Source organism: Hypanus sabinus, chromosome 14 (assembly GCF_030144855.1).
Source record: "Hypanus sabinus isolate sHypSab1 chromosome 14, sHypSab1.hap1, whole genome shotgun sequence".
NCBI classification, from domain to species: domain Eukaryota; kingdom Metazoa; phylum Chordata; class Chondrichthyes; order Myliobatiformes; family Dasyatidae; genus Hypanus; species Hypanus sabinus.
This window is the reverse complement of record NC_082719.1, coordinates 28,510,170-28,536,835: the sequence shown is the minus strand read 5'-3', so window position 1 is coordinate 28,536,835 and position 26,666 is coordinate 28,510,170. Positions and strand designations below refer to the sequence as shown.

General features: G+C 35.5%; 1 protein-coding gene across 9 annotated transcripts in view; it reads left to right on the top strand.

Moving 5' to 3' along the window:
• Positions 1 to 26,666, top strand: part of lcorl (ligand dependent nuclear receptor corepressor-like) — a 244,929-nt gene that overhangs the window by 179,242 nt on the left and 39,021 nt on the right. For 6 of the 9 annotated variants that reach the window (XM_059988936.1, XM_059988937.1, XM_059988933.1 and 3 more), the window contains one exon: positions 13,768 to 13,864. In XM_059988936.1, the coding sequence (XP_059844919.1) occupies positions 13,768 to 13,864 (97 nt within the window). Of the gene's footprint in view, positions 1 to 13,767; positions 13,865 to 21,380; positions 25,501 to 26,666 lie in introns of those variants that run through there. The other 3 variants (XM_059988942.1, XM_059988941.1, XM_059988934.1) reach the window with 3 other exon arrangements.

Below are 26,666 nucleotides of genomic sequence, written 5' to 3'. Positions count from 1 at the left end.
TAATCGGCCACCGTTCAGATAATAATCTGTTTTCCTGTTCTTGCAACCAAAGTGGATAACCTCACATTTATCCACACTAAATTGCATCTGCCATGAATTTGCCCACTCACCTAACCTATCCAAGTCACCCTGCATTCTCTTAGCATCCTCCTCACAGCTAACACCGCCGCCCAGCTTCGTGTCATCCGCAAACTTGGAGATGATGCATTTAATTCCCTCATCTAAGTCATTAATATATATTGTAAACAACATAACCTGAAAAGCAGCTCAGTAAGGAAGAAGCCACTGTTCCAAAACTGCCATAATAAAGCCAGACTACAGTTTGCAAGTGCACATGAGGACAAAGATCTTACTTTTTGGAGAAATGTCCTCTGGTCTAATGAAACAAAAACTGAACTGTTTGGCCGTAATGACCATCATTATGTTTGGAGGAAAAAGGGTGAAGCTTGCAAGCCGAAGAACACCATTCCAACCGTGAAGCATGGGAGTGGCAGCATCATGTTGTGTGGGTACTTTGCTGCAGTAGGGTCTGGTGCACTTCACCAAATTGATGACATCATGAGGAAGGAAAGTTATGTGGATATACTGAAGCAACATTTCAAGACATCAACCAGGAAGTTAAAGCTCGGCTGCAAATAGGTCTTCTAAATGGACAATGACCCCAAGCATACCTCCAAAGTTGTGGCAAAATTGATTAAGGACAACATAGTCAAGGTATTAGAGTGGCCATCACAAAAGCCCTGACTTCAATCTGATAGAAAATTTGTGGGCAGAACTGAAGAAGCATGTACGAGCAAGGAGGCCTGCAAACCTGACTCAGTTACACCAGTTCTGTCTGGAGAAATGGAACAAAATTCCAGCAACTTACTGTGAGAAGTTTGTGGAAGGCTACCCAAAATGTTTGACTCAAGTTAAACAATTTAAAGGCAATGACTGGTGTACAATGAGACCCAGGTCTCGTTGCATCTCCCTTTTTCCTAATTGGCCACCGTTCAGATACTAACAAAGTGTATGTAAACTGGCCCACTGGGAAAGTGATGAAAGAAATAAAAGCTGAAATAAATCATTCTCTCTGCTAATACTCTGACATTTCACGTTCATAAAATAAAGTAGTGATCCTAACTGACCTAAGACAGGAAATGTTTCTCGGATTAAATGTCAGGAATTGTGAAAAACTGAGTTTAAATGTATTTGGCTAAGGTGTATGTAAATTTCTGACTTCAACTGTTCCTAGTTGTATAGTTGAGAGTAGAACCTTAGGGACTTTCAAATCTAAACTGATAGTTATTCAATACACTGTGTTAATAGGAGTTTGGCAAGCTTTGTTGTACTGAATGGCCTGTTGTCAAAAGCTTTCTAATGTTCTAAGGCACAAACCGCCTGACATGAAAATGCATCAGAATCACTTTATTGCCAGTATGTGAAACATACGAGAATTGATTGTGGTTCTGTGCCAAGCATAAAACACAGGAAAACACCACAACAGAAAACACAATAGCAGCCAACAATTTACAAGGCAATAGTGCAGACAGCTGTGAGCAATCAACAATTAGCAGAACGGTCAAATGCACAAACATCAATAATCAAACTTAAAATAAATGTGAACATATGAACAGACTAAATAATTATCAACTGAACAAGGAGAGCAGGAAAGGCCACTTTACGGGGACAGTTAGGGTACAACACCTGAGCGAGTTTTGTTGAGAAGCTGGATAGCTATAGGAAAGAAGCTTTGGTGAAGACATGTAGGACGGGTGCTGCTCTTTCATTATCGCTGAGTTTAAATACTGCTATTTTCTATCCAGCAGGGAGAGTTTTTTTTCCATCAGCAGCAGGAACAGCAGCAATCTATGAAGATGACGTGTGCGAGTAATTACAGATAAGCACAAAAATGCTGCCTTCCCAAAGCTGCCCACTCCAGGAAAATAGATTTTTTTAAAGTGAGAACTGATAATAGACTAAAAAAGTTAGGAGGTTAAATGAGTAGTTGAAAGAGGTAGGTGGCACAGGGGTTAAGATTTATTGAGCAATTGGCTCTGTTTACTGGGTTAATAGGAAGCTGAGATGGGATGACCTTCATCTTAAGCAATTTTGGATGAATTGTGACTAATCAGGTAACTAGTAAAAGCTTGTAAGGTAATTAAGACATGGTGGCATAGGATGATTCTGGAAAAGATAAAATCAGTAACAGTAAATTAAATGGTGGTGTTTCCTAAATTGTTCTTGCATAGAGCCAGCATGGATTCAGTGACTAGGTGATCAATTTGCTCTTTGCTTTGTAATCTTATAACTGGATAGGTATCTGGGTTAAAAATTGAGCACAGAATAAAGAGCTAACCTTACAAATAGTCTTCACGTTCTAGGAAATAGTGGCCAAAAAGAAAAGCTTATAGCACTATCCTGATGCATAAGGCAGTTACAACAGAACGGATTGAAATAAATATGGCGAATAGCCATTAGAGAGTTGTTTCAGAGTGACAAAATTTTGGAACGCTTGGTAGGTAAAAATGGAGCTTGAGCAAAGACTAGAAATTTTGAAACAGTCAAGAAAAAAATACTTAATTACAATTTAAAACATTTACATGATGTTTACTTAAGCCTTCTACACCCAATCCTCTAAACAGTATGTAATATGACCCTGCAGTAAGGACCTCTCCACCTCTGCATCAAAGTTGAGAGCTGCACTTATTCTGGACATTGTCATGAATATTAAAGAGCAGTATGCAATCTTAGGGATGAAATATTATTGGTCAAAGTCAGGAACAACAGAAATTGCCTCTGTGTGATTTATTTTAATAATTCTTTTTCCCGCAGAGCCTTGAAATGTCTTGCAGTAAAAATTACAATCTGGCCATTGTAGAGCTGGGGTTCCCAACCTGGGGTTTATGGTGTTAGCAGTAGGAATTCCAGGTGTCAGCTCCATATAAAAGATAAGGAAATACAATGGAATTAATCAGGCAGCCATGTGACTGCAGATGTTGGCATCTGGAGCAATAATTAATCTGCTGGAGGAGCTCAGTGGGTTGAGAGAATGGTGTGGAGAAGGAATTGTCATTTTGGGTCAAAAGACCATAATCTGCTTTAGTAGAAAGTAGAGATGGGTAATAGCCACTATAAAGCCGAGAAGAGGAGCAGAAGGACAGCAGTCAGCGGTGATTTTGGACAAGGAGGGACAAAGGATGACAGGGAAATTGACCCAGGCAAGGGAGGAGAGTGGAGGAATTTTGGAGACAGAGATTAAGATTAGTTTTATTTGTCTTCTGTATGTCGAAATGTACAGTGAAATGTCAACGATCAAGACAGTCTGAGGATGTGCTGGGGCATCCCCAAGTGTCGCCATGCTTTCGGCGCCAACATAGTATGTCCCCAATTTACTAACCCTAGTTCATACATTTTTGGAATGTGGGAAGAAACTGGAGCACCAGAGAAACCCAACCAGTTACTGTGAGAACACATATAGAAATTAATTACAGAGACTGGTGAGAAATGAACTTGGATCGCTGGGGATGTAAAGTGTTCATGAACCACTACATATCATGCCACCCAGAGACCAAGGCAGATGGTTGATATGTGGAGACAGGCAAAAAAAAAAGGAGGCAGAATGTGCCAAGTTGGGAGAAAAGAGGATGAAGGTGGAGACAGCTGGGTGGGTGATGAGCAGGAACACAAAAGCTGGAATCAGATAAATAAGGAAGGTGATAATGGGAACTATTAGGAAAGTAGGAAAATGAAAGCAATGAGGAGGGTGAGGGTAAAGAATCCAGTGGGTGAACTGTGTGTGTTGTGGGTGGAACCAGGAGGGTAGTAGGGAGCTTGGGGGACTGGTGGTGACCACTAAAATTGGGAAATTCATTGTCCTACCATGGAGTTATAGATTAACCAAATGGAATATGATGTGTTGTTCTTCTATTTTTTTTGTTGGACCTCAACTGGACACTGGAGAAGACCAAAGATGGGCAGGTTGGCATGGGATGGGAAGTAGAATTGAAATTCCATGCAACTGGGAGATTAGCTGGCCATTGCGGACAGAGAAAACATGTTTTATGTATTGATTGCCCAGTTTGTGCTGGTCTTGCCAACGTAGAGTACATTGGATGGACCAAATGCAATATACAAGGCTGGAGGAGGTACACATGGAGGACTGTTTAGATTCTGGGATGGTGAAGGAGGAGGAGATGTAAGAACAAGTGCTGCATTACCTGTGGTCCTAGGGAAGAGTGCCAGTTGCTCAGAAAGAATGGATAGGTGGGAAGGGAAGACCAGACCAGGAAGTCATAGAGGGACCATGGGAAAAGGGTGGTAGGAGAAGAAGAGATGGTGGTATTGATATTGGAACTCAATGTTCAAAAAATATGTTTATTATCAAAATGCATGTATGTCACCTTCAGTACGTAAATGCTATCCTGAGGTTCATTTTCTTGCAGGTATTCATAGTAAATACAAAGAAACATAATAGAATCAATGAAAAACCACTTACACCAAGACAAACAACCAATGTACACAAGACAATAAATGGTGCAAATACAAAAAAGAAAACAAAAACAAGGAAAATATTAATAAGAAATAAATATTGAGAGCCTAGGATGAAGAGCCCATGAAAGTTAGTTCATAGGTTGTGGGAACAGTTCAGTGTTGGGATGGGGGATGTTATCCCCTCCTGTTCCAAGAACTTGATAGTTGAGGGATAATAACTACCTGAACCTGGTGGTGTGGGTCTTGAGGCTTCTGAACCTCCTTCCTGATGGTGGCATTGAGAAGACTGTATGCCCATTGGCGGTGGGGACCCTTGATGAAGGATGTTGCTTTCTTTTACTATCTACCTGTAACGTGCTGTAAGGTTTCATTGCTATTGTAATGGCCCCTCTGTAATGTTTCACTGCTAATGTACTGGTTTCTCTAGCAGCAAAATTTGGGTTATGACTAGAGATAACGGGGGCTTTGGAATGTGTGCCATCCAATGAGAGGCAGGTTGGTCTTTCTTGTGGGTTTGAGGGAAGGGATTTTCCGGTCTTTTGTTCGGTGGAACATGGAGAGAGAAGATGCCAGAACAGAAAGTTGTAGACTGCAGGATGGAGTGGACTTGGAATGGAGTTGGAAGTCGACACCCGGGGAGAAAATCAATGGAGAACGAACAGACAGGAAAACCATGAGCTCCAACATTGAGAAGTAGACTGTTCTCCCCAGGGGAGAGGAAGAATTCTGAGTTAGCATCTGCCCTTAAGTCTGGCAAATAAATCGTTTTCTTTTTCAATCTTTTTATTAATTTAAAAAAAAATAACATAATATTATATTACATATGTTATGAATACAATAGATTTAAAATTGAATTGATAAGATAACAATATCTTATTAACTGTGAAAAAGGATCATACAATATCAATCTAATCTATATTGATTATACATGAAAAGAGTAAAAATAATCAAAAGAAAAAGAAAAAAATGTAAAATATAAGAAAAAATGTATATTTAAAGAAATAATAAAAAAAAAGCTAAACCTAAACTAACATGGGCAACAATAATAGTTTATAAGTATATGGTAGTGTCAAAAAACTCCGGAACTCCATACCTGAACAAGAATAATAAGAGTAAAGGTCTGGAAGAAGTCAAATTAATTCATATGAAAGTGTCGAATGAACGGTCCCCAAGTTTCTTCAAATTTAATTGATGGATCAAAAATAGTACTTCTAATTTTTTCTAAACTTAAGCAAGAAATAGTTTGAGAAAACCATTGAAATGTGGTAGGAGGACTTATTTCTTTCCAATTTTGTAATATAGATCTCCTGGCCATTAATGTTACAAAGGCAATCATTCGTCTAATTGGAGGAGAGAATCGACTATCATCTTCATTTGGAATACCAAAAATTGCAGTGATAAAATGAGGTTTTAAATCAATATTCCAAATTGAGGAAATGGTAGCAAATATGTCCTTCCAATAATTATGTAAAGTAGGACATGACCAAAACATATGGGTCAATGAAGCCACATCTAAATGACATCTGTCACATTGAGGATTAATATGAGAATAAAACCGAGCAAGCTTATCTTTAGACATATGAGCTCTATGTACAACCTTAAATTGTATTAAAGCATGTTTAGCACATATAGAAGACGAATTAACCATTTGTAAAATTTTTTCCCATTTTTCCGTTGAAATATTGTATTGAAGTTCTTTTTCCCATTCCTGTTTAATTCTACCTGATATCTCTGGTTGTATTTTCATAATCATATTATAAATAAGAGCCACTAATCTCTTCTGACAGGGATTTAAAGTAAAAATCATATCTGAAAAATCTATCAAAGTTGAATTAGGGAAGGATGGTAAAACTTTATATAAAAAGTTTCTAATTTGTAAGTATCTAAAAAAAATTAGATTTAGGTAATTTAAATTTGTTAGAAAGTTGATCAAACTACCTTCAGAAAAAAGATCGCGAAAACATATTATACCTTTCCTTTTCCATATACTAAAAGCTTGATCTGTTAAAGAGGGTTTAAAGAAAAAATTAAGTAAGATAGGGCTATCAAGAACAAAGTTTTTTTAGAGTAAAAAATTTACGAAATTGAAACCAAATTCGTAATGTATGTTTGATAATAGGGTTAGATATCTGTTTATTAAGTTTAGCTAAGTCAACAGGGAGAGAAGAGCCAAGAACAGAAAATAAAGAATATCCTTGTGTAGCATTACATTCTAAATTTACCCACTGTGGGCACAATGGTAAATCTAAATCTAATTTCCAGTATAATAAATTCCGAATATTATTCGCCCAATAGTAAAATCTAAAATTGGGTAAAGCTAAACCACCATCTTTTTTAGATTTCTGTAACTGTCTTTTACTTAATATGGGGTTTTTATTTTGCCACACAAATGAGGAAATTTTTGAATCAATGCTATCAAAAAAAGACTTAGGAATAAAAATTGGTAAAGCTTGAAATAAATATAAAAATTTCTGTAAAATCATCATTTTAACAGCATTGATCCGACCAACCAATGATAAGGATAAAGGAGACCATCTAGTAGTAAGTTGTTGAATTTGATGAAGCATAGGTAAAAAATTCAATCTGAATAAATCTTTATATTTCTTGGTAATTTTTACACCTAAATAAATAAAATTATCAGTAACAATTTTAAATGGTATCCTGTCATTCAGTAAAGTTTGTGCATTTAAAGGGAAAAGTTCACTCTTATCCAAATTTAATTTGTAACCAGAAAAACTACCAAATTGAGCCAACAAGGATAGAATAGCGGGAATAGAATTATCAGGATCAGAAATATATAACAACAAGTCATCAGCATAGAGCGATAACTTGTATAATTTCTCATTACGGGTAATACCAGAAATATTAGGGGATTCACGAATAGCAATGGCTAAAGGTTCTAATGCAATATTAAATAATAAAGGACTTAAGGGACAACCTTGTCTCGTACCACGAGATAATTGAAAAAAAGAGGATCTATAATTATTCGTAAGAACAGAAGCAACAGGTTTATAATATATTAATTTAATCCATGATATAAAATTAGAACTAAAATTAAAATTCTTCAAAGCATTAAATAAGTATGTCCATTCAACTCTATCAAAAGCTTTTTCAGCATCTAATGAAATAACACATTCTGGGGTTGTGGGTGAGGAAGTGTAAATTATATTAATTAATTTTCTAACATTAAAAAAGGAGTATCGGTTCCTAATGAAACCAGTTTGATCTCCTGAAATAATCTGTGATAGTACCTTTTCTTACCTAATAGCTAAAATTTTTGTAAGAATCTTAGAGTCTACATTTAATAATGATATAGGGCGATAAGATGCACATAAAGTAGGATCTTTAACTTTTTTAAGAATTAAAGAGATAGTAGCTTCATAAAAGGACTGGGGTAGTCTCTTCTTAATAAATGCATCATTAAAGATTTCACATAACCAAGGGGAAAGCAAAGAAGAAAAAGTTTTTAAAAATTCTATAATATAACCATCAGGGCCAGGAGCTTTCCCTGAATTCATCGATGAAATAGCCTCTCCTACCTCAGCCATAGAAATAGGAGCATCAAATAAACTTAGATCTTCATCTGTCAATTTGGGAATATTCAAATTGTTAAAAAAATTATCCATCATAGACAGATCACCATCAAATTCTGATTGATATAAAGATTTATAAAAATCTTGGAAGGTATTATTAATTTCTTTATGATCCGTAGTCAGACTACCATCTTGTTTACAAATTTTAATAATTTGTCGCTTAGTCGAAATAGCTTTTAATTGATTAGCTAACAATTTACCAGTTCGATCACTATGGATATAAAATTGAGCCCTGGTCCTAATCAATTGATTCTCAATTGAAGAAGATAACAGTAAGCTATGTTCCATTTGCAGTTCAACTCCCTTCTTATAAAGTTCCTTGGTAGGAGTAACGGAATAAATCTTATCAATTTCTTTTAATTTTATCCACCAATAAAGCTATATCTAAATATCTTTGTTTTCTTTTACCAGCAGAATATGAGATAATTTGTCCGCGAATAAAAGCCTTAAAAGAGTCCCAAAGTATTCCTCTGTCAATCTCTTCAGTATAGTTTGTTGAAAAAATAAGTCAATTTGCTGTTTTATGAAGGTAATAAATTCTGGATCTTGAAACAGAGTAGCGTTGAGTCTCCCAAGATCTAGTATTAATGAAAGAGTCCGAAATCTTGATAGATAACTTCAAAGGTGCATGATCCGAAATAGTAATAGAATCATATTTACAGTCAATAACATCTGCTAATAAACGATGATCGATAAGATAATAATCAATTCTAGAATAACTATGATATACATGTGAAAAAAACGAAAATTCTTTATCTTTAGGGTTCAAAAACCGCCATATTTCAGTAATTCCCGAATCGACCATAAAAGAGTTAATAAGTAAAGCTGATCTATTCGGAAGAGTTCGAATAGGTTTAGATCTATCCATCAGAGGATTCAAACAGCAATTGAAATCTCCACCCATTATCAACATATATTCATTTAGATTAGGAAGGGTAGTAAATAAACGTTTAAAAAATTCAGGGCAGTCAAAATTTGGAGCGTAAATATTAACTAAAGCCACTTTTAAAAAGTGAACCAGTAATCAACAAAAATCTGCCCTAATTTCATGATGTATAAACGAGATTGAGGGGTCTATAAAAATAGACACACCCCTAATTTTAGCAGTACAATTCGAATGAAATTGTTGACCCTTCCAGAACCTAAAAAAGTGTTGATTATCCTCCCTCCTAATATGGGTCTCCTGTACAAAGATAATATTAGCATTTAGTCTATGGAATACTTTAAATATTTTTTTACGTTTAATTGGATGATTTAAACCATTAGTATTCCAAGAAATAAAATTAATAGACTTATCCATCATGCTAATATTAATTGTATATACCATGAAAGGTTGAAAAAAACCACATAACCCATAATTCAGGAAGAAGGAAAAATGGTACAGGAGCAACCGAAGAACATGATACTTCAACAATATTAATAATTTAAAGTCGGCCCATAAACTAAAAGCAAAAAAATAAAAAGCAAAAGCGTGAAAAAAGATCCCTACCCCTCCCCCCACCCCTCGAAAGAAAGCCAAGCGGCAGGTGCATAAACTAACACTAATATTAACCCCATTTCAAGATGGCAGCTCCATGAAAAGATTAAAAGAAAACTATATAACACCCAGATTTAAATATAGGGTTGCAAAGAGAAAATGTATATCAATCAGAATGAAAAAAAATAATATAATAAAACAAACGATCATTAATTAAAAAAAGGTATAAACATTAAAATTTGAAAGTGTAATATACCTTTAAAAAAGATTCCATGTTCAAATACAAGAAAAATGACGTTTCAAAAGCAAAAGCTTATGGGAAGAAGAAACGACATTTTGAAAAAGCCATATTACAAAATATAAATGTAAGTTCAACGATCTATTAAAAAAATTTAATAGAAAAAAAAGTTATCAAAATAGGATTAAAAAAAATTTAATAGACACTACAATATTTAATTTAAAAAAAGACCAAAAAAATCCAAAACATTCGTCCCATTTCCAAGTGCAGGCAAACAGATAAATGTTTACAGAAAGTAAAGTCTTATGGGAAGAAGAAACGACATCTTAAAAGAAGTAAATCCTTATTACAAAATATAAACGTGTATATCCGAAACAGAAAAAAGAATAATAAAAAAAAAGAGATATTATAAAAAGTTAAAAGAGCATCTATAAACGATGGTGATAGTAAAAAAAAAGAAACCAGACCCGTAGATCAGGATAAGAAGTTATAACCCAGCTTCATAGGTTAAAACTTAAAATGAAATGGCATCTTCTCTCCAAAAAATCTTCAGCATAACACATAGTTCAACTTGCACTAGAAGATCGATATTCTTCAATGAATTTCTTCGCTTCTTCCGGAGTATTAAAAAATTGCTGACTGTTGTCGTTCAACGTAATTCTAAGATTCGCTGGAAACTTTAAAGCTTGTTTAAGTCCAATCGAATGAATCTCTGCCATCACTGGTTTAAAAGCAATTCTCGCTCTCATTACTTCGAATGAATAATCCTCAACAATTCGAAATGTGTTGCTGTTGTGAGAAATCATACCTTTTTTACGAGCTAATCGAATTCAAAGCTCTTTCTCCCGAAGATAATGAAGGCGAACAATCACAGCTCGTGGTTTGCCACTCGCAGCTGAAAACCTCGCAACTCTGTGAGCTCGGTCAATAACAGGTTTAGTATGCAAACCTTCAGCACCGAAAATTTCCCACAATAATTTAGAGAAAAATTCAGTTAAATCACCGGACTCAACTTTTTCGGGGAACCCGATAATTCGCAAATTCTGTCTGCGAGATCGATTTTCAAGATCAGTAATTTTAAACTTATACTGATCTAATGTTTTAACAGTCGAGTGTACCTTCTTCTCCAGCGCTTCAATTGTACGTACTTTTTCGCAAATTAATTTTTCAAGAGTCGTGATCTTATCTTCATGCCGCTGAATTTCTGATGCCTGCGATTGAAGCTTAGTATCAAGCGATCTAACAAATCCTTCGAGTTCAGATATTTTCGTGGTAAGCTTATTTTCCAAACTTGCCAGTTTACTTTCCAATTTACTTTCTAGCCTGCTTTCCAGAGTTGCAAGTTTAGCGTCCAGAAGATGAGAAATAGCGTCGATGGATAGAGGATCCTTAGACAATTTCTTGCTTGTAGCCATTTTAAGTTTGACAAGATTAAATCAAATATTGTTTTAGAAAAAAAGAGTTAATCAAAGGTATCAACTCATATGGTTAGGTTCAAAAAGATTTAATTAAAGGGTGATTATAGTTGAAAAAGTAAAGAGTGCCTAAAAGGCAGATGCTTACATCGCCATCTTGAAACTCCACCCCCGCAAATAAATCTGTTAGCAATGTTGGGTACATAGTCTCATGGGATGGAGTAGCTACAAATCTGGCTAATTTAGAGGCAGTGACCACTTGGCCAAGATCCCAGACTGTGAACGCTCTGCGCTCATTCATTGGGTTCTGTGGTTACTATCGGAGATTCATGAAGGGCTACGCGAAAGTGAGTCACCCATTGAATCAGCTTCTGTGTGGTTGCCCTCCCTTGGAGAAGAAAGGGGAGGGGAGAAAAGGACAGGAGGGTGGAAAGTAACGGGGCCCTTTGGACCAAGATGGGATGCAAAATGTGAGGGGGCCTTTCAGTTGCTGAAGGAGCTGCTGACCACGGTGCTGGCTTTTGAGGACCAACCACCCGATTACCATATGTACTGCATCATGGATGCCAGCCAAGAGGACTTAGGGGGTGTCCTGTATCAGGATCAGGGCACTGTGTTGAGACCTGTTGCATTTGTCAGTCGGAGTCTCACCCTTCAAGAAAAACTATCCCGCATGCAGGTTGGTATTTCTGACGTTGAAATAGGCAGTGGTGGATAAGCTGAGTGACTACCTCTATGGGGCCAAGTTTGAGGTGAGGACGGACACCAATCCCCTGATTTATATCCTGACCTCGACAAAACTGGTTGCCAAAGGGCATCAATGGTTGGCGGCAATGTCTGCCTTTGAATTCAGCCTGAAGTACCGGCCGGGAAGCAGGATCATTGATGCTGATGCTTTGTCCCAACAGGTGCATGAGGGACTGGGCAGGGACGAGGAATGGGAGAGCATTGCAGACCTGGGGTGAAGGCCATGTGTCAGTTTGCCATCACCGTGAAGGCAAAGGGAAAGGAGGGTCAAGATCAAGCAGTGGATCAATTGGGAGCTTCTGATGACACCATTCCCCACGTTTACTGTAACCTGATTGCTCTGAAGATAAATCAGCTGCTGGAATTGAGTCTGGGGAAGTGGCCAAACCTGAGGGTTACATACCATTGTAGATGTGCTCAGTTGTGAGGTGCTGTTTACCTATGATGGACTGGACTGTATCCACTACTTTTCTTTTCAAGGGCATTGGGCTAGCTGAAATGACAAAGGATAATACATATGCTAGATGTGGAGGCTAGGAGGGTGAAAGGCGAGGAATGGGGTATTTCTATCTCTCTCTTGTCTGGAGAGAGTTGGAATGAAAGAAGTCCTAAAATGCGGAAATACGAGAGAGCGCTTGAGAAGAGATGTTTCCTGAAAAAGGAAGATATTCCAGATGTCATGGAATGGAGCGCATTATCTTGAGAGCAGATATGATGGAGTTAGAGAAACTGGGAGAAAGGGATGACATCCTTATAAGACACAAGATGGGGAGCTGTGAGAGTCCTTGGGGTGATAGTAAATACTTGTGGCTAGTTTGTCTCCTGAAATGGAGACAGACTCTTTTAGAAAAGGCAGACAAATGTTCAAAATAGTCTGAGTAAACTGAGAGCAAGATGAGAGTTAGTAGCAAAGGTAATAAAATTGTTGAGTTCCATTGGCATTCCCACAAACTTGGAAGAGGAAACTCCATTGATCTGTTAGTATTCTCAGCTCTACAAGATATATAGAAGTTGTATAAAAGTTCTGGTGATACAATAGCTATTTTTGCAAAGTTAGCAACACTGCACTGGAAGTAAAGATTTTGGAATACTGCATGTTCATCTTTGTAATTGTCTTTCCAAAATTGGAAAATGACTTTCATAGAGCTTTCACATGCTTTTTCTTCAAAACAGATTAAAATTTATTTTAATGTCAGACATTTCAATTTTTCACCAATATTTTTAATGAACTTAGTTATTAAATTTGAAATGAAATGAATAACCCTCGAAGTTATCTCTGTGACAAGAGACTAATGATTTTCATGGACTTGACGGAGGAAATATTCTCTGTCAAAGATGAATAATTGCTTTCTCTGCTTGCACTTACACCATTCTTATGTTCTCCATATTAGGCTTATTTTGGTAATGTTCAAAGTGTTGGCATTCTCTCTGCTTTAATAAGAGATCCCTAGTTGAAGTGGCCCTATTTTTTATTTGTAAAGAGTGGAGGCGAGATGTTCAATTCATTCCCTTTTATCCAGGGAGTTTGGTCATGTTGGAGATCCTCAGTTGCTGATGTTTTTTTGAATCCCTGTCTATTGATTTTAATGCATAAATAGTTTTATTTATAATTCAAAGCTATTTCTTACATTTTGAAAAATTGAAATTGTCAGTAGGCATCCATAAAGATTATGGCATCTTTAATATTTAACTGGAATTTTATCTGAAGATTTGAGCTGACAGGTTTGGTTTTGTTATTTAGTAAAGAGCAAGATGTAAATATCACTGAACTTTAAACACCTTAAAGAGTGTATTCTAGAAAAATTGAACCAAACTTTCTATTAGCAGATGGAGTGCTTGATCTGTCAACAAAGAAGAATAGTACAAATTCCACACTATCAACTGGATCTTGTCTTACATCAACCACTACCAAATTATCAGGGTAAGTATCATTGAAGAAATTGATCCAAAGGGTTTACATTTAAACCATATGCACGTGACCTATTTTTCTTGTTTCTTTTGTCTTAAACTTGTGTTTTGTTCCTTCCACACAAGTCAATGTTACATCTGTGTTCCAAGAGTATTGCCATTATGACTTTGTTACAGATTCTGTATTAAAAGGGAATTAGTCTATATTCATGTCTCTTCAAACTAATTAAGTTTAAAATTTATTTACTTTGATAAACAATCTAAGTTGCAAATTATTTATATGACTCAGTGACTGTGAATTGTATTTGCTTCTGAAATAAGATTTATATTTTGAGAGTGATAAAGCTCTATGAACATGTTAATTCCCTATCACTTTGAATTATATTAACATATAGAATTTCTATGGGTGTTGCAATATAGACTGGAAGTATTTCTTTAATGAAAGATTTGTGATTTGTTGTGTGGTCATGTCTTGGGAGCCTTCATCCAGACTTTCGATTGTCATCAAGATTTAGAAGTATCAAGTACATTTTGATTTTATACACATACGGTATTTGCAGAACACTTGTACTGAAAACCTTTGTTATTGTGAAAGCATTTACCGGAATACTTGTCATTAAGAATTAGAAGGATCTGTCAAAAACTTTTTCAAACCAGCTGGCAGTGGTGTTGCCGAGTCATCAAAATTATGCCTGAAGTTAATAGTTGGCGTATTTGTTTTTATGCATCTTGATTCGATTATAAATTGAGCAATAAGTCTCAGGAAGCTAAGTACCTAATCTTCCTGTATAATACTTTTAATGTTTGTACAATATTTGATCTATTCTCCAAAAGATGCTCAACATTTAGTATTTTATAATGTAAAAACTTTAGAACCTTTGTACAGGCTGGATGTAAACTGTTAGAGTGGATATGGATACAGAATCTATGTAAAGACAAGCCATATAGGAAACAAAAAGCTGAATATCAGAGTTATTCAAGTGGGAACTGCCCTCCCACCCCCACCTTTCCCGTTGTGGCATTCTAATAAAGCAGCAAGAATTCTAGCTGCTAGTTTGCTTGTTTTGCAGATGAAGTCAACTGAATTTCATTCATTATTACAAAAAGAAATTTCTAATGACAAAATGAGCTGGTTTGAGTTGGTTTTAATTTACTTAAAAGAGAATTCTGTGATGTGATTTTTCTTTTTACAGATATAGTTCTGACAAGTAAACTTAAACTCTATTATGTTTCATTTTGCTTTGTTATATAGGTGCTATGTTATGACGCAGGGACAAATATACTGACAGTAGATTTGATTGCAGTGAATATTAAACAACAATTTCTAACTGTTTACTGACTCAATTTGCATTGCATGTTTGAGAATTTTGTAATAGAAACTCATATGGTAGATCACTGAACAACTTTGTACTCCTGTATGTTGGTAGTTTTTTTTTGTGCACAAGGAATGCACAAAAAATACTATTTATCTTTTTCCACCTTCACAGAACTTATTTTGGAATATCGTACTAGTGCAGTATCTGAAAACTTTTAAAGTGCCAGAAGTGTCAAATATCAGTGCTAACTTGTTTAGCCAGATTGTTGTTACTTTTTTCAGTATTTAAAATAATACTATTATAAGTTTTCTTCTTGCAACATGTTTTGAAATAAAAACCACTAATACATATTATATCCCATTTGTTTTACTTTCATCTTCGCGACTTAAATTTTAATTGATCATTAAGCACTTTAACCTTGTTCTTAAATGCTTTATTCCAGGCACACACATAATAAAATTCATATTGCCATTAAAGATTGAGAGTATATCAGAATCAAGATGGTAAAGGAATTTGCCCAAATTCAAGTCTGGGTATAATTATTTTGTTCATAATCACAGCAGATCCTAGAATGGTGTAGATTGGAAAGTTGACTGATAGGAATGAAAGGGTTACCGTATGAGGAATGTCTGGCAGCTCGGGCTGTATTCCCTGGAGTTCAGGAGAATGAGGGGGGGGGATCTCATAGAAACATTCCAAATGTTAAAAGGCATGAACAGATTAGATATGCAAAGTTATTTCCCATGGTGGGGGATTCTAGGACAAGAGGGCATGACTTTAGGATTGAAGGACATCCTTTTAGAACTGAGATGCTGAGAAATTACCTTAGTCAGAGGATGGTAAATATGTAGAGTTTGTTGCCATGAGTGGCAGTGGAGGCCAAGTCATATTTAAGGCTGAGATGAATAGGTTCTTGATTAGCCAGAGCTTCAAAGGGTATGGGTGAAAGCTAGGGAGTGGGGATGACTGGAAGAATTGGATCGGCCAGTGATTGAGTGGCAGAGCAGACTCGATCAGCCGAATAGCCTACTTCTGCTTCTATATCATATAGTCTTATTTAGGTATTCTCACAAAAGTAATTAAAATTGACTAGGCATATAATGTTCCAATATATTTCCAGTTGTGGCCTATTTGCTGCTTTGCCAGACAAGTATGTAAGTTTAGCAAGATTGACTCCTTGGCATCTGGGAAAGTTAAGAGGAGGTGAGTGGGAGCACAAAACTAATTAGGCATGAAAAACAAAATGGTACTTCCTTAATACAAGCTCTTGCTCCAGCCCTTTTACAGCCCCACTGTTGATATGTGGATAGCTAGACCATTTTAAAGAGTTGAAATAATCAATGCTCACGTTATTGTAGCTTTAACGTGCTTGCGTTCTGTATAGAATTATATTTCCTTAGACAAACACCATTAGTAAAAACAACTTTTCTGTCTATACATTTGCATCCATCAGAATTGCCATCTGCAAAGTTTTTTTAAAACAAAAATAGAGCCAGACTATATTCTCAGCTCAATTTTAAATACGAACTATTGTCTGATCAAAAAAGAAATCTTCCACAGTATGGAAATGGTAAAGATCAAATGGAGAATTATTTCTTAGTTCCATAATGACACTTTAAACTATATGCATTTTATTTCTGTTGATAAAGGATAAATGCCATAATTTGGAATATTAGGGTATTTTACACCCTGTCTCCAACTAGAGACACTAGTTTATATTGTATTTATAATGTTTGTTTACATTAGTGGTGCACCCCTTTTTTCCCATTATCAAATCTCGGTCCTCATTCATTATGCCTGCCATTAACCAATTTCAGAAAGAAAATTTAGATACCTTTGTTAATTCTGAACAGATACTTCATGAACTTACTTTTTACTGGCTTTAGTTTTGATAATTTTATGGCAGGCTGATGAGAAGGACAGTTGATCAGGATACTTTTGTTTATTATGCTTTTTTGGATCTAAGAGAAATATGCAGTAAAGCAAACAAGAATAGTGAGGTCCTTCCCACACGCTTGCTGGCTGTCAAATCTGCAGTTTAAATTGAAAGTTTATAAATATCTTTGTTCACCAACATTCACAATCACTCAAAACCCATTAAAAATTAAATATATTGCTGTAGGCCAGAAGAGTAAAGCCACAAACATTTGCATTCAAAGCCCGTTGATTTCAAAGGGCTCTCCACATTTATATCCAGTTTATAAAGAACAGGTTTAGGGAGATCACCCTCAGCATAAGAGGTGGAGAATTTGTGGAATTTCATGCTAGCATAAAATTTCACAGATGATTTGTCCCATTATTACATATATATTTCATAAAGTCATTGACTTGGCTACTTAGTGTTGTGGTTCCTTTAATAGCATTTCTGAATTTGTGTTTTGAGAATGAAAATACAAATGTGGGTATGACACTGAGTTAATACACTTCTTAATTCTCATGGGAGATTTTAAATCCAACCTAACTGTGTAAGTCTAATTCACCCTTTTGCTGTTTTAGTTGCAAGTATCCTAAATGAAATTAACTGGGAATGTAAACAAAAACACAGCCAAGCAAAAGAGATGAACTGGGGGCAAAGGAGAGGTATGAGTTGTATTAGTAGTTAAAGGAAAGGTTTTCTGGTCGAGTGGAGAACAAAAGTGATAAAAAAAGGGGGGGAAATTAAGTAGGAGATTCCATTGAGTCAAAACAAGATAGGTCCAAGTTAAATGTCACAGGCAGAATACTCAAGGGAAGGGAAGCATTGGAAAGACCAGCAGAGCAGAGTCACTGAAGCTTATGAAATATACTGTAGATCAAAGTGGTGTTTATTGTCATATGCACAAATATGTGTATGCACAGTGAAATGAAAAGCTTCCTTACAGCAGCATGACAGGCATGTAGTTTCAGATACAAAATATTCACAAGAAAAAAAACGTTCTGCAAAATTATACAAGAAAATGCAATTAGAACAAAAAACTGAAGTCCATTGTAGTGCAAAGTGGTCAAAGTATTGCTATACTTGTAGTGTTTGGTTCAAAGGCCAGGTGGTTGAAGTGGTGTAGCTGTTATGGGAATTCAGGCTTCTGTACTCCTATCTGATGGTAGCTACAAGAAGATGGCATGGCCCAGATAAAAGGATCTTTGATAGATGGTCCCCTTGAAGTATAGATATCATCGATGGCAGGGGAGAATGTTCCATTGATGTATTGGGCTGAGTCCACTACTCTCTGCAGATTCTAACATTTCTGTGCATTTGAATTGCCGTACAAGACATTGATGCAACCAGTCAGGATATTTTCAGCAGTACATCTGCAGTTTATTAGTTTAGGGTGACATTGCAAACCTCGTTAACCACCTAAGGAAGTAAAGTTGGCTGCCTTCCTTTTGATTGCATTGAGGCTTTACATGTGGACCACCCACATACTGTGTATCAAAATGAGGCCCTGGTCCAGGCAATAGCCTCACCATCTCCATTCTCATTGCTTGATGCAAATATTTTCCATAATCAGCACCTGCTGTTGGAAGGTGTCGAGGTGATTAGATATGAATCTGTAAAACTTATCGTCAAGTTAAGAGCACTAGAGAACACTCTTGAACTTGATCTTAAGTGAAAAAGTATATGAAGACAAAGACAGATGGATTAGGGTGGGAGAGGTGCAGAGAATTAAAGTAGAGGATAACCAGGAGCTCATGGTGTTGCTGTGGACTCACTGTTAGTATTCAGCAACAGAAAGTGATCACTAAATCTACAGTTGTTGCGTCCAGTGTAGGAGAGATTGCATTTTCTGCAGTAAGTAATAGTAATTTTCTACAAGATATTTAAGTAACTAATTCTCAACATTTTCAACATGAACTGGTCTAAATATATCTAGATTTTGAATTGTATATTGTAATATGTTCTTTGCTTAAATTTAACAAGGTTCAAAAGAGATGAGATTTTGTAAAGTTAAATTTCGTGTATATTTTTGCCTTGCTTCCTTCCAGTCTTCCTGTGTCCGTTATGCCAGATCTGTAATATTCCTGTTTATATTAATAGTTCATTTGACTAGTTTTCACCAGGTGTGCTGTTCTGATGTTTTACTGCAATCACTTCCTAGTTGTCAGGTCACCACCAAAATATCTTGTTAAGTTGTTATTAATCAAGAATTGTGTGTCCTGATCTTTGGAGAGAACAGTGAATACCCTATTGTTGAGAGTATACTTTAAAAAGATAAATAATTTTAGGCTCCAAGAGTATCAAAAGGTATAAAAAAATGGGCAAAGAAAATGGAATCAAGGTTGAAAACTAGAAATTATCTTTTTGAATAACATAGCAAGCTCAAGGGATCATGTAGCTTACTTTACTTTTCCTCATTTTTATTTATCTTTTAGAGTAATTCAGTATAGCATCTTGTGGTACATTTATAATAAATGGAAACAAGGGAGCTAGAGACATTCAGTAAGTTCAGACACATACACGAAAAGAGAAACACCGTTTTCAGGTCAAAAACCATTTTGTCAGAGAGGTACTTTTAATTGGAGAACGATGATGGGAACTCCAAAACTAAGGTTTGAATACATTGTCTCTTTAATCAAGTTTCCATGAAGTTTAATGTTAGTTTACACCCATTTCAGGAGCGCCCATGTAGATCAATTTGGTTGTTTGCCCCTAAAGCATTATGATTCTCACATTTAAGATATCAAAAGCTCTTTCAAAGGGGAAATAAAATTACCTTGTGTAATTTTACCATATGAGGGGCAAAATCAATTCAGGCATTGATGATTAATACTTTGTCAATATTGTGCTATTAACAATTAATCATGTTTATAGAATTGCTGGCAATTGGGATTCTTTTCCAGCTTGTTTATTGTGTAGTGTGGTGGAGTGGCAGTAGTGCAACTTGTAGACCTGCTGCCTCACAGTACCAGAAATCTGAGTTTAATCCTGACCTGTAATGATGTCTATGTGGAGTTTGTATGTTCTCGCCAACTTGTGAATTTTCTCCAGGTGGTCTGCTTCAATCTATATTCTAAAGACGTGAGCTTGATGGTCAGTGTTAGTTGCCTCTTGTGTGTAGGTGAGTGTTAGAATCTGGGTGGAGGGGAATGATAGGAATGTGGAGATAAAATAGGGTTAATGAAGGGTTAATATAAATGGTGATTGATGATCAGCATGAATTTAGTGGGCTGAAGTTTCTGTCTCCATGCCGTATCTTGCTCTTATTACCTGTCACAATTATCTACTCAGTATTTAATAAGACTACCAATATAATATTTGTATCATCATTTAAGAACATTATCTTAAAATTTGAAAAATTGAACTCAATTGAATTGTAGGTAGCTGCAGAAATTATTTCAGCAAAATGCCTATCGGTGTTGTTACAGTTCCTTGAGCTAGAAGCATACAAGTTACTGTTAAATAATTGTAATGTATTCTTTAGTATTTACACACTAATGTAACTAATTTAATTTATATTGACACTTCTGGCACTTAATGTATTTCTAAGCAACCTTGAAAGAAAGTTGTACTTCTAGGACAATTGTCTTTAATATTTGAACACTTGTAAAGACTTTGTGTGCCTTTCTTTAATGAAAAGTGCAAAACAAATGATGTTTTTTTACTGCAATGGCATGTGGCCAAAACTAGAATTGCATCCTTATCTGTTTATCTGAATGTGTTTAAAATTACTAGTTCTGAAAATGTCACATTTGGATTGTCACTGTGGATTTTTATTGTGCAGTGTTACTGTGGCTTGTGCTTTGTTTTGTGCAATATTTTGGAAAAAAATGATCTTAGCATGTTGTGATTGCAATACCCTGCCTGGAAACAAAAGAGGGTTGACTCTTTTATTACTTGTTTAGCGGTAACGTCACGTTTCTACTAACACATTGATTTAGGAATTAGCTGAAAAGGACATTAATTGAAGCTCTAAAACTGTGAAAGTTGTATTTTTGTTTTGCAAGCAACTATCACGAGATAACAACTTCAAGAAACATTAACACAAATATTGAACTGTAACATAAAGCTCTTGCTGAGACTGCTGTAGAAGTGCAATCAAACATTTGCACTGCCCACCAGAACTGTAACCTTTTGCAACTTTAAGCAATCACAACCAGAACGCAAAGACTTAAACAGTGAGAGAAGCAGTGATGTTACCCAAGCAAGCCTGTAATAAAGGAGTGGACCCTACCCTTCCATAGCTGTGTGCCAGTCTCATGCGTCAGCTTACCATCGTTTCATTCCATCCATCCTAGGAGACTACAGAAAAACACTGAAGAGCACGTGAAACGAAGTGCTGAATTTGCAGATGGTTTGCTTTCAAAGGCCTTGAAAGACATTCAGTCAGGGGCATTGGACATGAACAAAGCAGCCATACTTTATGGAATACCTCACCAGACTTTACTTTATCATTTGGAAGCCTTATCAGGAGGAGCAGCACCATTGAAAAGTAAAACAAGAGACACCAGAGAAGGTTGTTTCTCGAAGACCTTTGGGGAACCTAATGCTCTTCTACAAAAAGTTGCATTGTGGGCTCGAGCTCAGGCAGAACGTAGTCCTGATCAATGCAGCACATACCGAAAACTCTCACATCTAGAAACCTCAGAATTGAAATTCCCCACTGCTTCCAGTTACCTCCATCAGTTAACCCTGCAAAGAATGGTTACGCAGCTAAAAGAAAAAGATGACAACCTTCATAACGAAAGTGTCAGTAGCTCTGTTGTTCAGTTAAAAATTCCTCAGGTACGAGCAAGCTCTGTGCCCAAATCCCAGTCTGACAGCTGTGGCCTCCTCGATGTTATGTACCAGGTATCTAAAACCTCTTCACTGCTGGAAGGATCAGCTCTTCAAAAGCTCAAAACTATCCTACCCAAGCAGAGTAAAATTGAATGTTCTTTACCTTTGACTCGTTCTAGTGTTGATTCCTACCTACTGCATGGAGACCTTTCTCCGCTATGTCTTAATGTAAAAAATGGCACAATTGATGTGCCATCTGAAAACGATAGTCAGGATCATATTAGCCTAAAAGACAGTAAACAACCACGAAAAAAACGTGGCCGCTATCGGCAATATGATCATGACATTTTGGAAGAAGCTATTACAATGGTAATGAGTGGAAAAATGAGTGTCTCTAAAGCACAAGGGATTTATGGTGTACCTCACAGCACTTTAGAATACAAAGTAAAAGAACGATCTGGGACACTGAAGACACCTCCGAAGAAGAAGCTCAGATTAACAGATGCTGGGTTGTTCAGTATGACAAATTCAGGGACAAGCAGCTCCAAAAGTAGCAACAAGTCTGCATAAATCCTCCTAAGGGATGTAACTCAGATGGACCTCACCATACAGTAAATGCTATTTAACTAATATTGTAAAACCACCCTTTGGCCTTCAGGCAAAGCATAATTTCAAGCAGGGATTTGACTATACTTCAAAAGGAATATACTTAAGTACAGTCATATTTGCTAGTTCTCATCTTAATGCTCTTGTAGAATAATACTAATTGATTGTGTTTAGAAAAGTTGTAGTAAGAAAATTGCCACATTATAAGTGTTTTCAGTGATTGGGTTGAAAGACACAAATAGTAGTCAAACATAGCATTATTTATAGGATTGGCTCACTGAGCCCAAGTCAGGAAAAGAAACAAACTGACTAGTAAGGAAGTTTAATTCTTAACTATAAAATCAACCTGCCAACTGAAAGGTATAGTAAATTCATAAACGTAAAGATAAATGTAAACATGTTTTAATCAATGAAGATGTTGGAGCACATTGTGTGCTATGTTTAAGTCTGGGCCATTGTGTATAAGTTACACAGTATGTTTCAAATTGTGTAGTAAAGCAGACATACATTTCACATTTTAAAGTGCAAAATTAGAGAATGCCAACAAAGGGATTGGCTGGTTTAAACATACTTTTTTCAAAGAGCTGTAAAGTTCTGTACTAAGTATTCAGTACTGTTGGCAAAATATTTATTTATTTATTTTTCATGAGGCTACCGCTTCCTCCTTTTGTCCCATGTAATTTCCCCAGTCCACTTAACCATGTGCTACTTTGCAGGCAACAGTCCACTCTCAAGTTCCGTGCCTTCCACTGGCTGACTTCACTGCAATCATGAGGAGATTTTTCTTTTCCCCAACTCTCTACCCTGCCCCCATCGGTCTTGCATGGAGACACAGTGGATGAAATTGGCATTTCGGTAAAATGGGACATTAATCTTTCTGTGTCCATGCTTAAAAGGATTGATACTTCAGCAAGCTCAATCTTTAAGAACATAACAAAGGTTTAAATTTTCATTTTTAGTCAGCTTTTTAAGTACCCATCACCCATAGTTGTATGAGGAAACAATGTATAATGTCACATGCTGCAAGTTTAAGAAGGGAAGTAATCCCTGAATTGATGCTCCTATTTCAAGATGCTTAAATTGAAAATTTGAAAAATTCTTCATTTTATTGAAACTTGGATAAGCTATAGGTGGACAAAATGACTAACAAATTAATAGCACTGTACAGAGCATGATGCATAAGATGCACTGAAGAGAATAGTATGTTTTATTGCTCTTGTTAGTCTGTATTTAATGAAAAATGTAGGTATAGTATATGATAACAAGGTTGCATTTTTCACACTCCCATAGCGGAATTTGCTAACTGTAAACTTACCTGCTGCTAAGTTAAGTGTTTTCTTGTCAGAGACTTTTAAAAATGCTTTGTTTTACAAATGAGTTTTTTCATCCTTACATCATTCTTGATACAAAACCAACCGCTGCTTTTCTTCTAGTTTTACAAAGCTAATCTGTGCATTCAGTTTTTGTTGATCATATGCATTATCATTGAAAGACTACCAAATTCAACTGTTGCATTTTGATATAGATTTAATAGAAAATAGCTTTTTGAATTCAGGGTCTCTATGATTAGATAAGAAAAGCTTTGGACAGATTTAAGTCTCTTGTGTTGCTAATGATCCATTTTTCTAATTTGTGACTTAGAATAGGGAAGATTTAAAAGAAAAATACTTTTGTGTGAATTTGGATTTAAGGTCGTACCTTTGTAGCTCATATGGAAGGTTTTTAAAGATGTAGGAGATGCCATTCAGAATTATAAAGATTAGATGAAGTTACCTTTTCTCATTAAAATCTCAGATACAATGAAAGATTGGACTTATTTTGCTTTGGCAGTATAGACATGGCAGCATTCTGCTAATTTGCCATAAAAAAACAGAAGTGGCATTATTTAATTTATTAATTTTTAGAATTTGGTCACAATTTAAGTTCAGGCTTTACAAAATACGTTTTAAATATGGTTCCAGCTTAGTACTAGGGATGTCACGATATTATGTTTTCTTGTAGTATGAATAATGTTCTCTTAATCCTTTAAATCATTTCATGCTGTTTTACATTGTCAGTCTTATTCAGACTTCAATTAAAAAAAAGGAACTGTCACCGTTTTTGAGTCAAACACTTCAATGCCATTTCATTTCTTATTTTCAAATCAAAATATTAAAATAACCAACAATTTAAAGCAGTTTAGGTTGAATGGAGAGAATGCATAATTTAAAATAGGGACAACATTTTTTTTTAGAATATTGCTAGTATTAATTGAAATAAGGCCTTGGAATTGAATAATATAAATTTAGTGATATTACATTTTTCTTAAATTTATGAGAGCTTCTTAGCCTTTTGTAATGTGTATAAAACACAAGTTTTTGATTATCTTTAGAGGTAGGAAAATAGTTTTTTGAAACACTACATGTTTGACTACTGTGCCACTATCTATTTTTAATTAGATTTCCCCATAATGTTAATATCGTGACAACCAAGTTTAGTACTTAAGAATGTTTCTGAAAAAAATTTTGTATTGCAAAACAGTGCCTCTGTTTTTAGAACTACTGCTCAGTAATGTTCAAAACCATTTTCTGGTAGATGATGGGGAAATTTTATATTATATATTATGTTTATTAAAACTAATTTTAGTTTATAGTAAATACAGATTTATCACCTGTTTATTTTCAAATTGCAGTGCAGTATTTCCATTATCACAGTAATATAGCTAAACTCTGTGGCTGCCTTGATTTTAAAAATTGGTTAATGTAAAACTGATTTTAGATGATTAGTTATATTTATGCATAAATCAATTGCACTATATTCATGAATTATTTATTACAATATTTTCTAATGAAAACAATGTTATCTGGACAATGTCTTGTGGTGTTATACATTTACTGTGATTCTGTTTTCCTATGATGTGTTGTTTAATAATGCTCAATCTGTACAGATTTCAGCTGTTTTAATTGTGTTTATAGGTTGTAATTTGTAGTAAAGCACTTTGATGCTTTTGCACATAAAATTGAAAACTAGTAAAATGTGATTGTTGTTATTTTTTTATGTACAGTAGATCGTGAAGTTGTGTCTTCCATGTTCTTTATTCTGCATCCCACTAGACAGAAGAGAAGAAAATTGTTGAAATTATTTAACATAACTAATACTTAAGTTTTCTTTTTCTTCTGTTGTCCTGTTATACTAACTAAAGCATATTGACGATCAGATCTCGCTGCACTGCAAGCATTATTGACAGTATGCATGATGCAGTTAGTCAAGGAGTTTTTCTTTTGCTTTTGAAGCATGTGTATATAGATCTCATATATATAATTTTTCCTATCAGATTTGAAGATTATGTATTGGGATCAGTTGAGGGATTTTTGTTTTTCTGGAGATAAAATGGCTTTGAAATGGAGCTGATTGGTTTACTTTTGCAGGTAGTTGGGGCTGGGAGGGTGCAGGTTGCTCAGTGGTCTAAATAATGTCTTTCCATGGTGTAGTAGTAAAATTTGGATGTAGTGGGTACTGAAGTGGTGTCATAGTTTTATTTTGAAATAGGATCAGTGGAATTAGGCTGGTGTTCATGTCTGTGAATATCCATAGCTACCTCCTGTGTGATTAGTATTACACAAAAAATTCAAAACTACTGTACTCTCGATTATTAACGAAGTACTGAGAAAGTAGAAGAATGTATAAAACAATTTATTGTTAAAGTATATATACACACACACACACAGAGTTTATTAATAGTGGAACAGAAACAAAAACATACTCCTCAGTCTCTTGAGTCTACTCTGATATATACCTCAATTTATCTCTTCATACTCCTTAATCGTTAGATACCCCAATCTAATAGAATCTATTGAACTCTATTAAAAATTTGTTTTCCCTACACCTGCAGCTTTTTAAGAGCATCATGTGTGAGAACATACTTCCTCATATTTTGCCTAACTCTAATTTTATCTGCCATTCTTAATTTCCCTTCTGAAGGATATGGTTTATCCATATCATCTTTTGAAAAAAGTGCAGGAAATTCAAGGTCTCCTTGCTATTTTCATTACTTGAGGGAATGTAAAACACTTTTTAACCCATAAGTCCCTGTCATTTTTTCAATATAAATCTATACAAACAGAATTGTGGATATTGCAATCAGATAAAATTTATAGCCTTTAAAATAAGAGGACATTGAGGGAATTTTGACACTTGGCAGGATGGAAGTCTTACAGAAG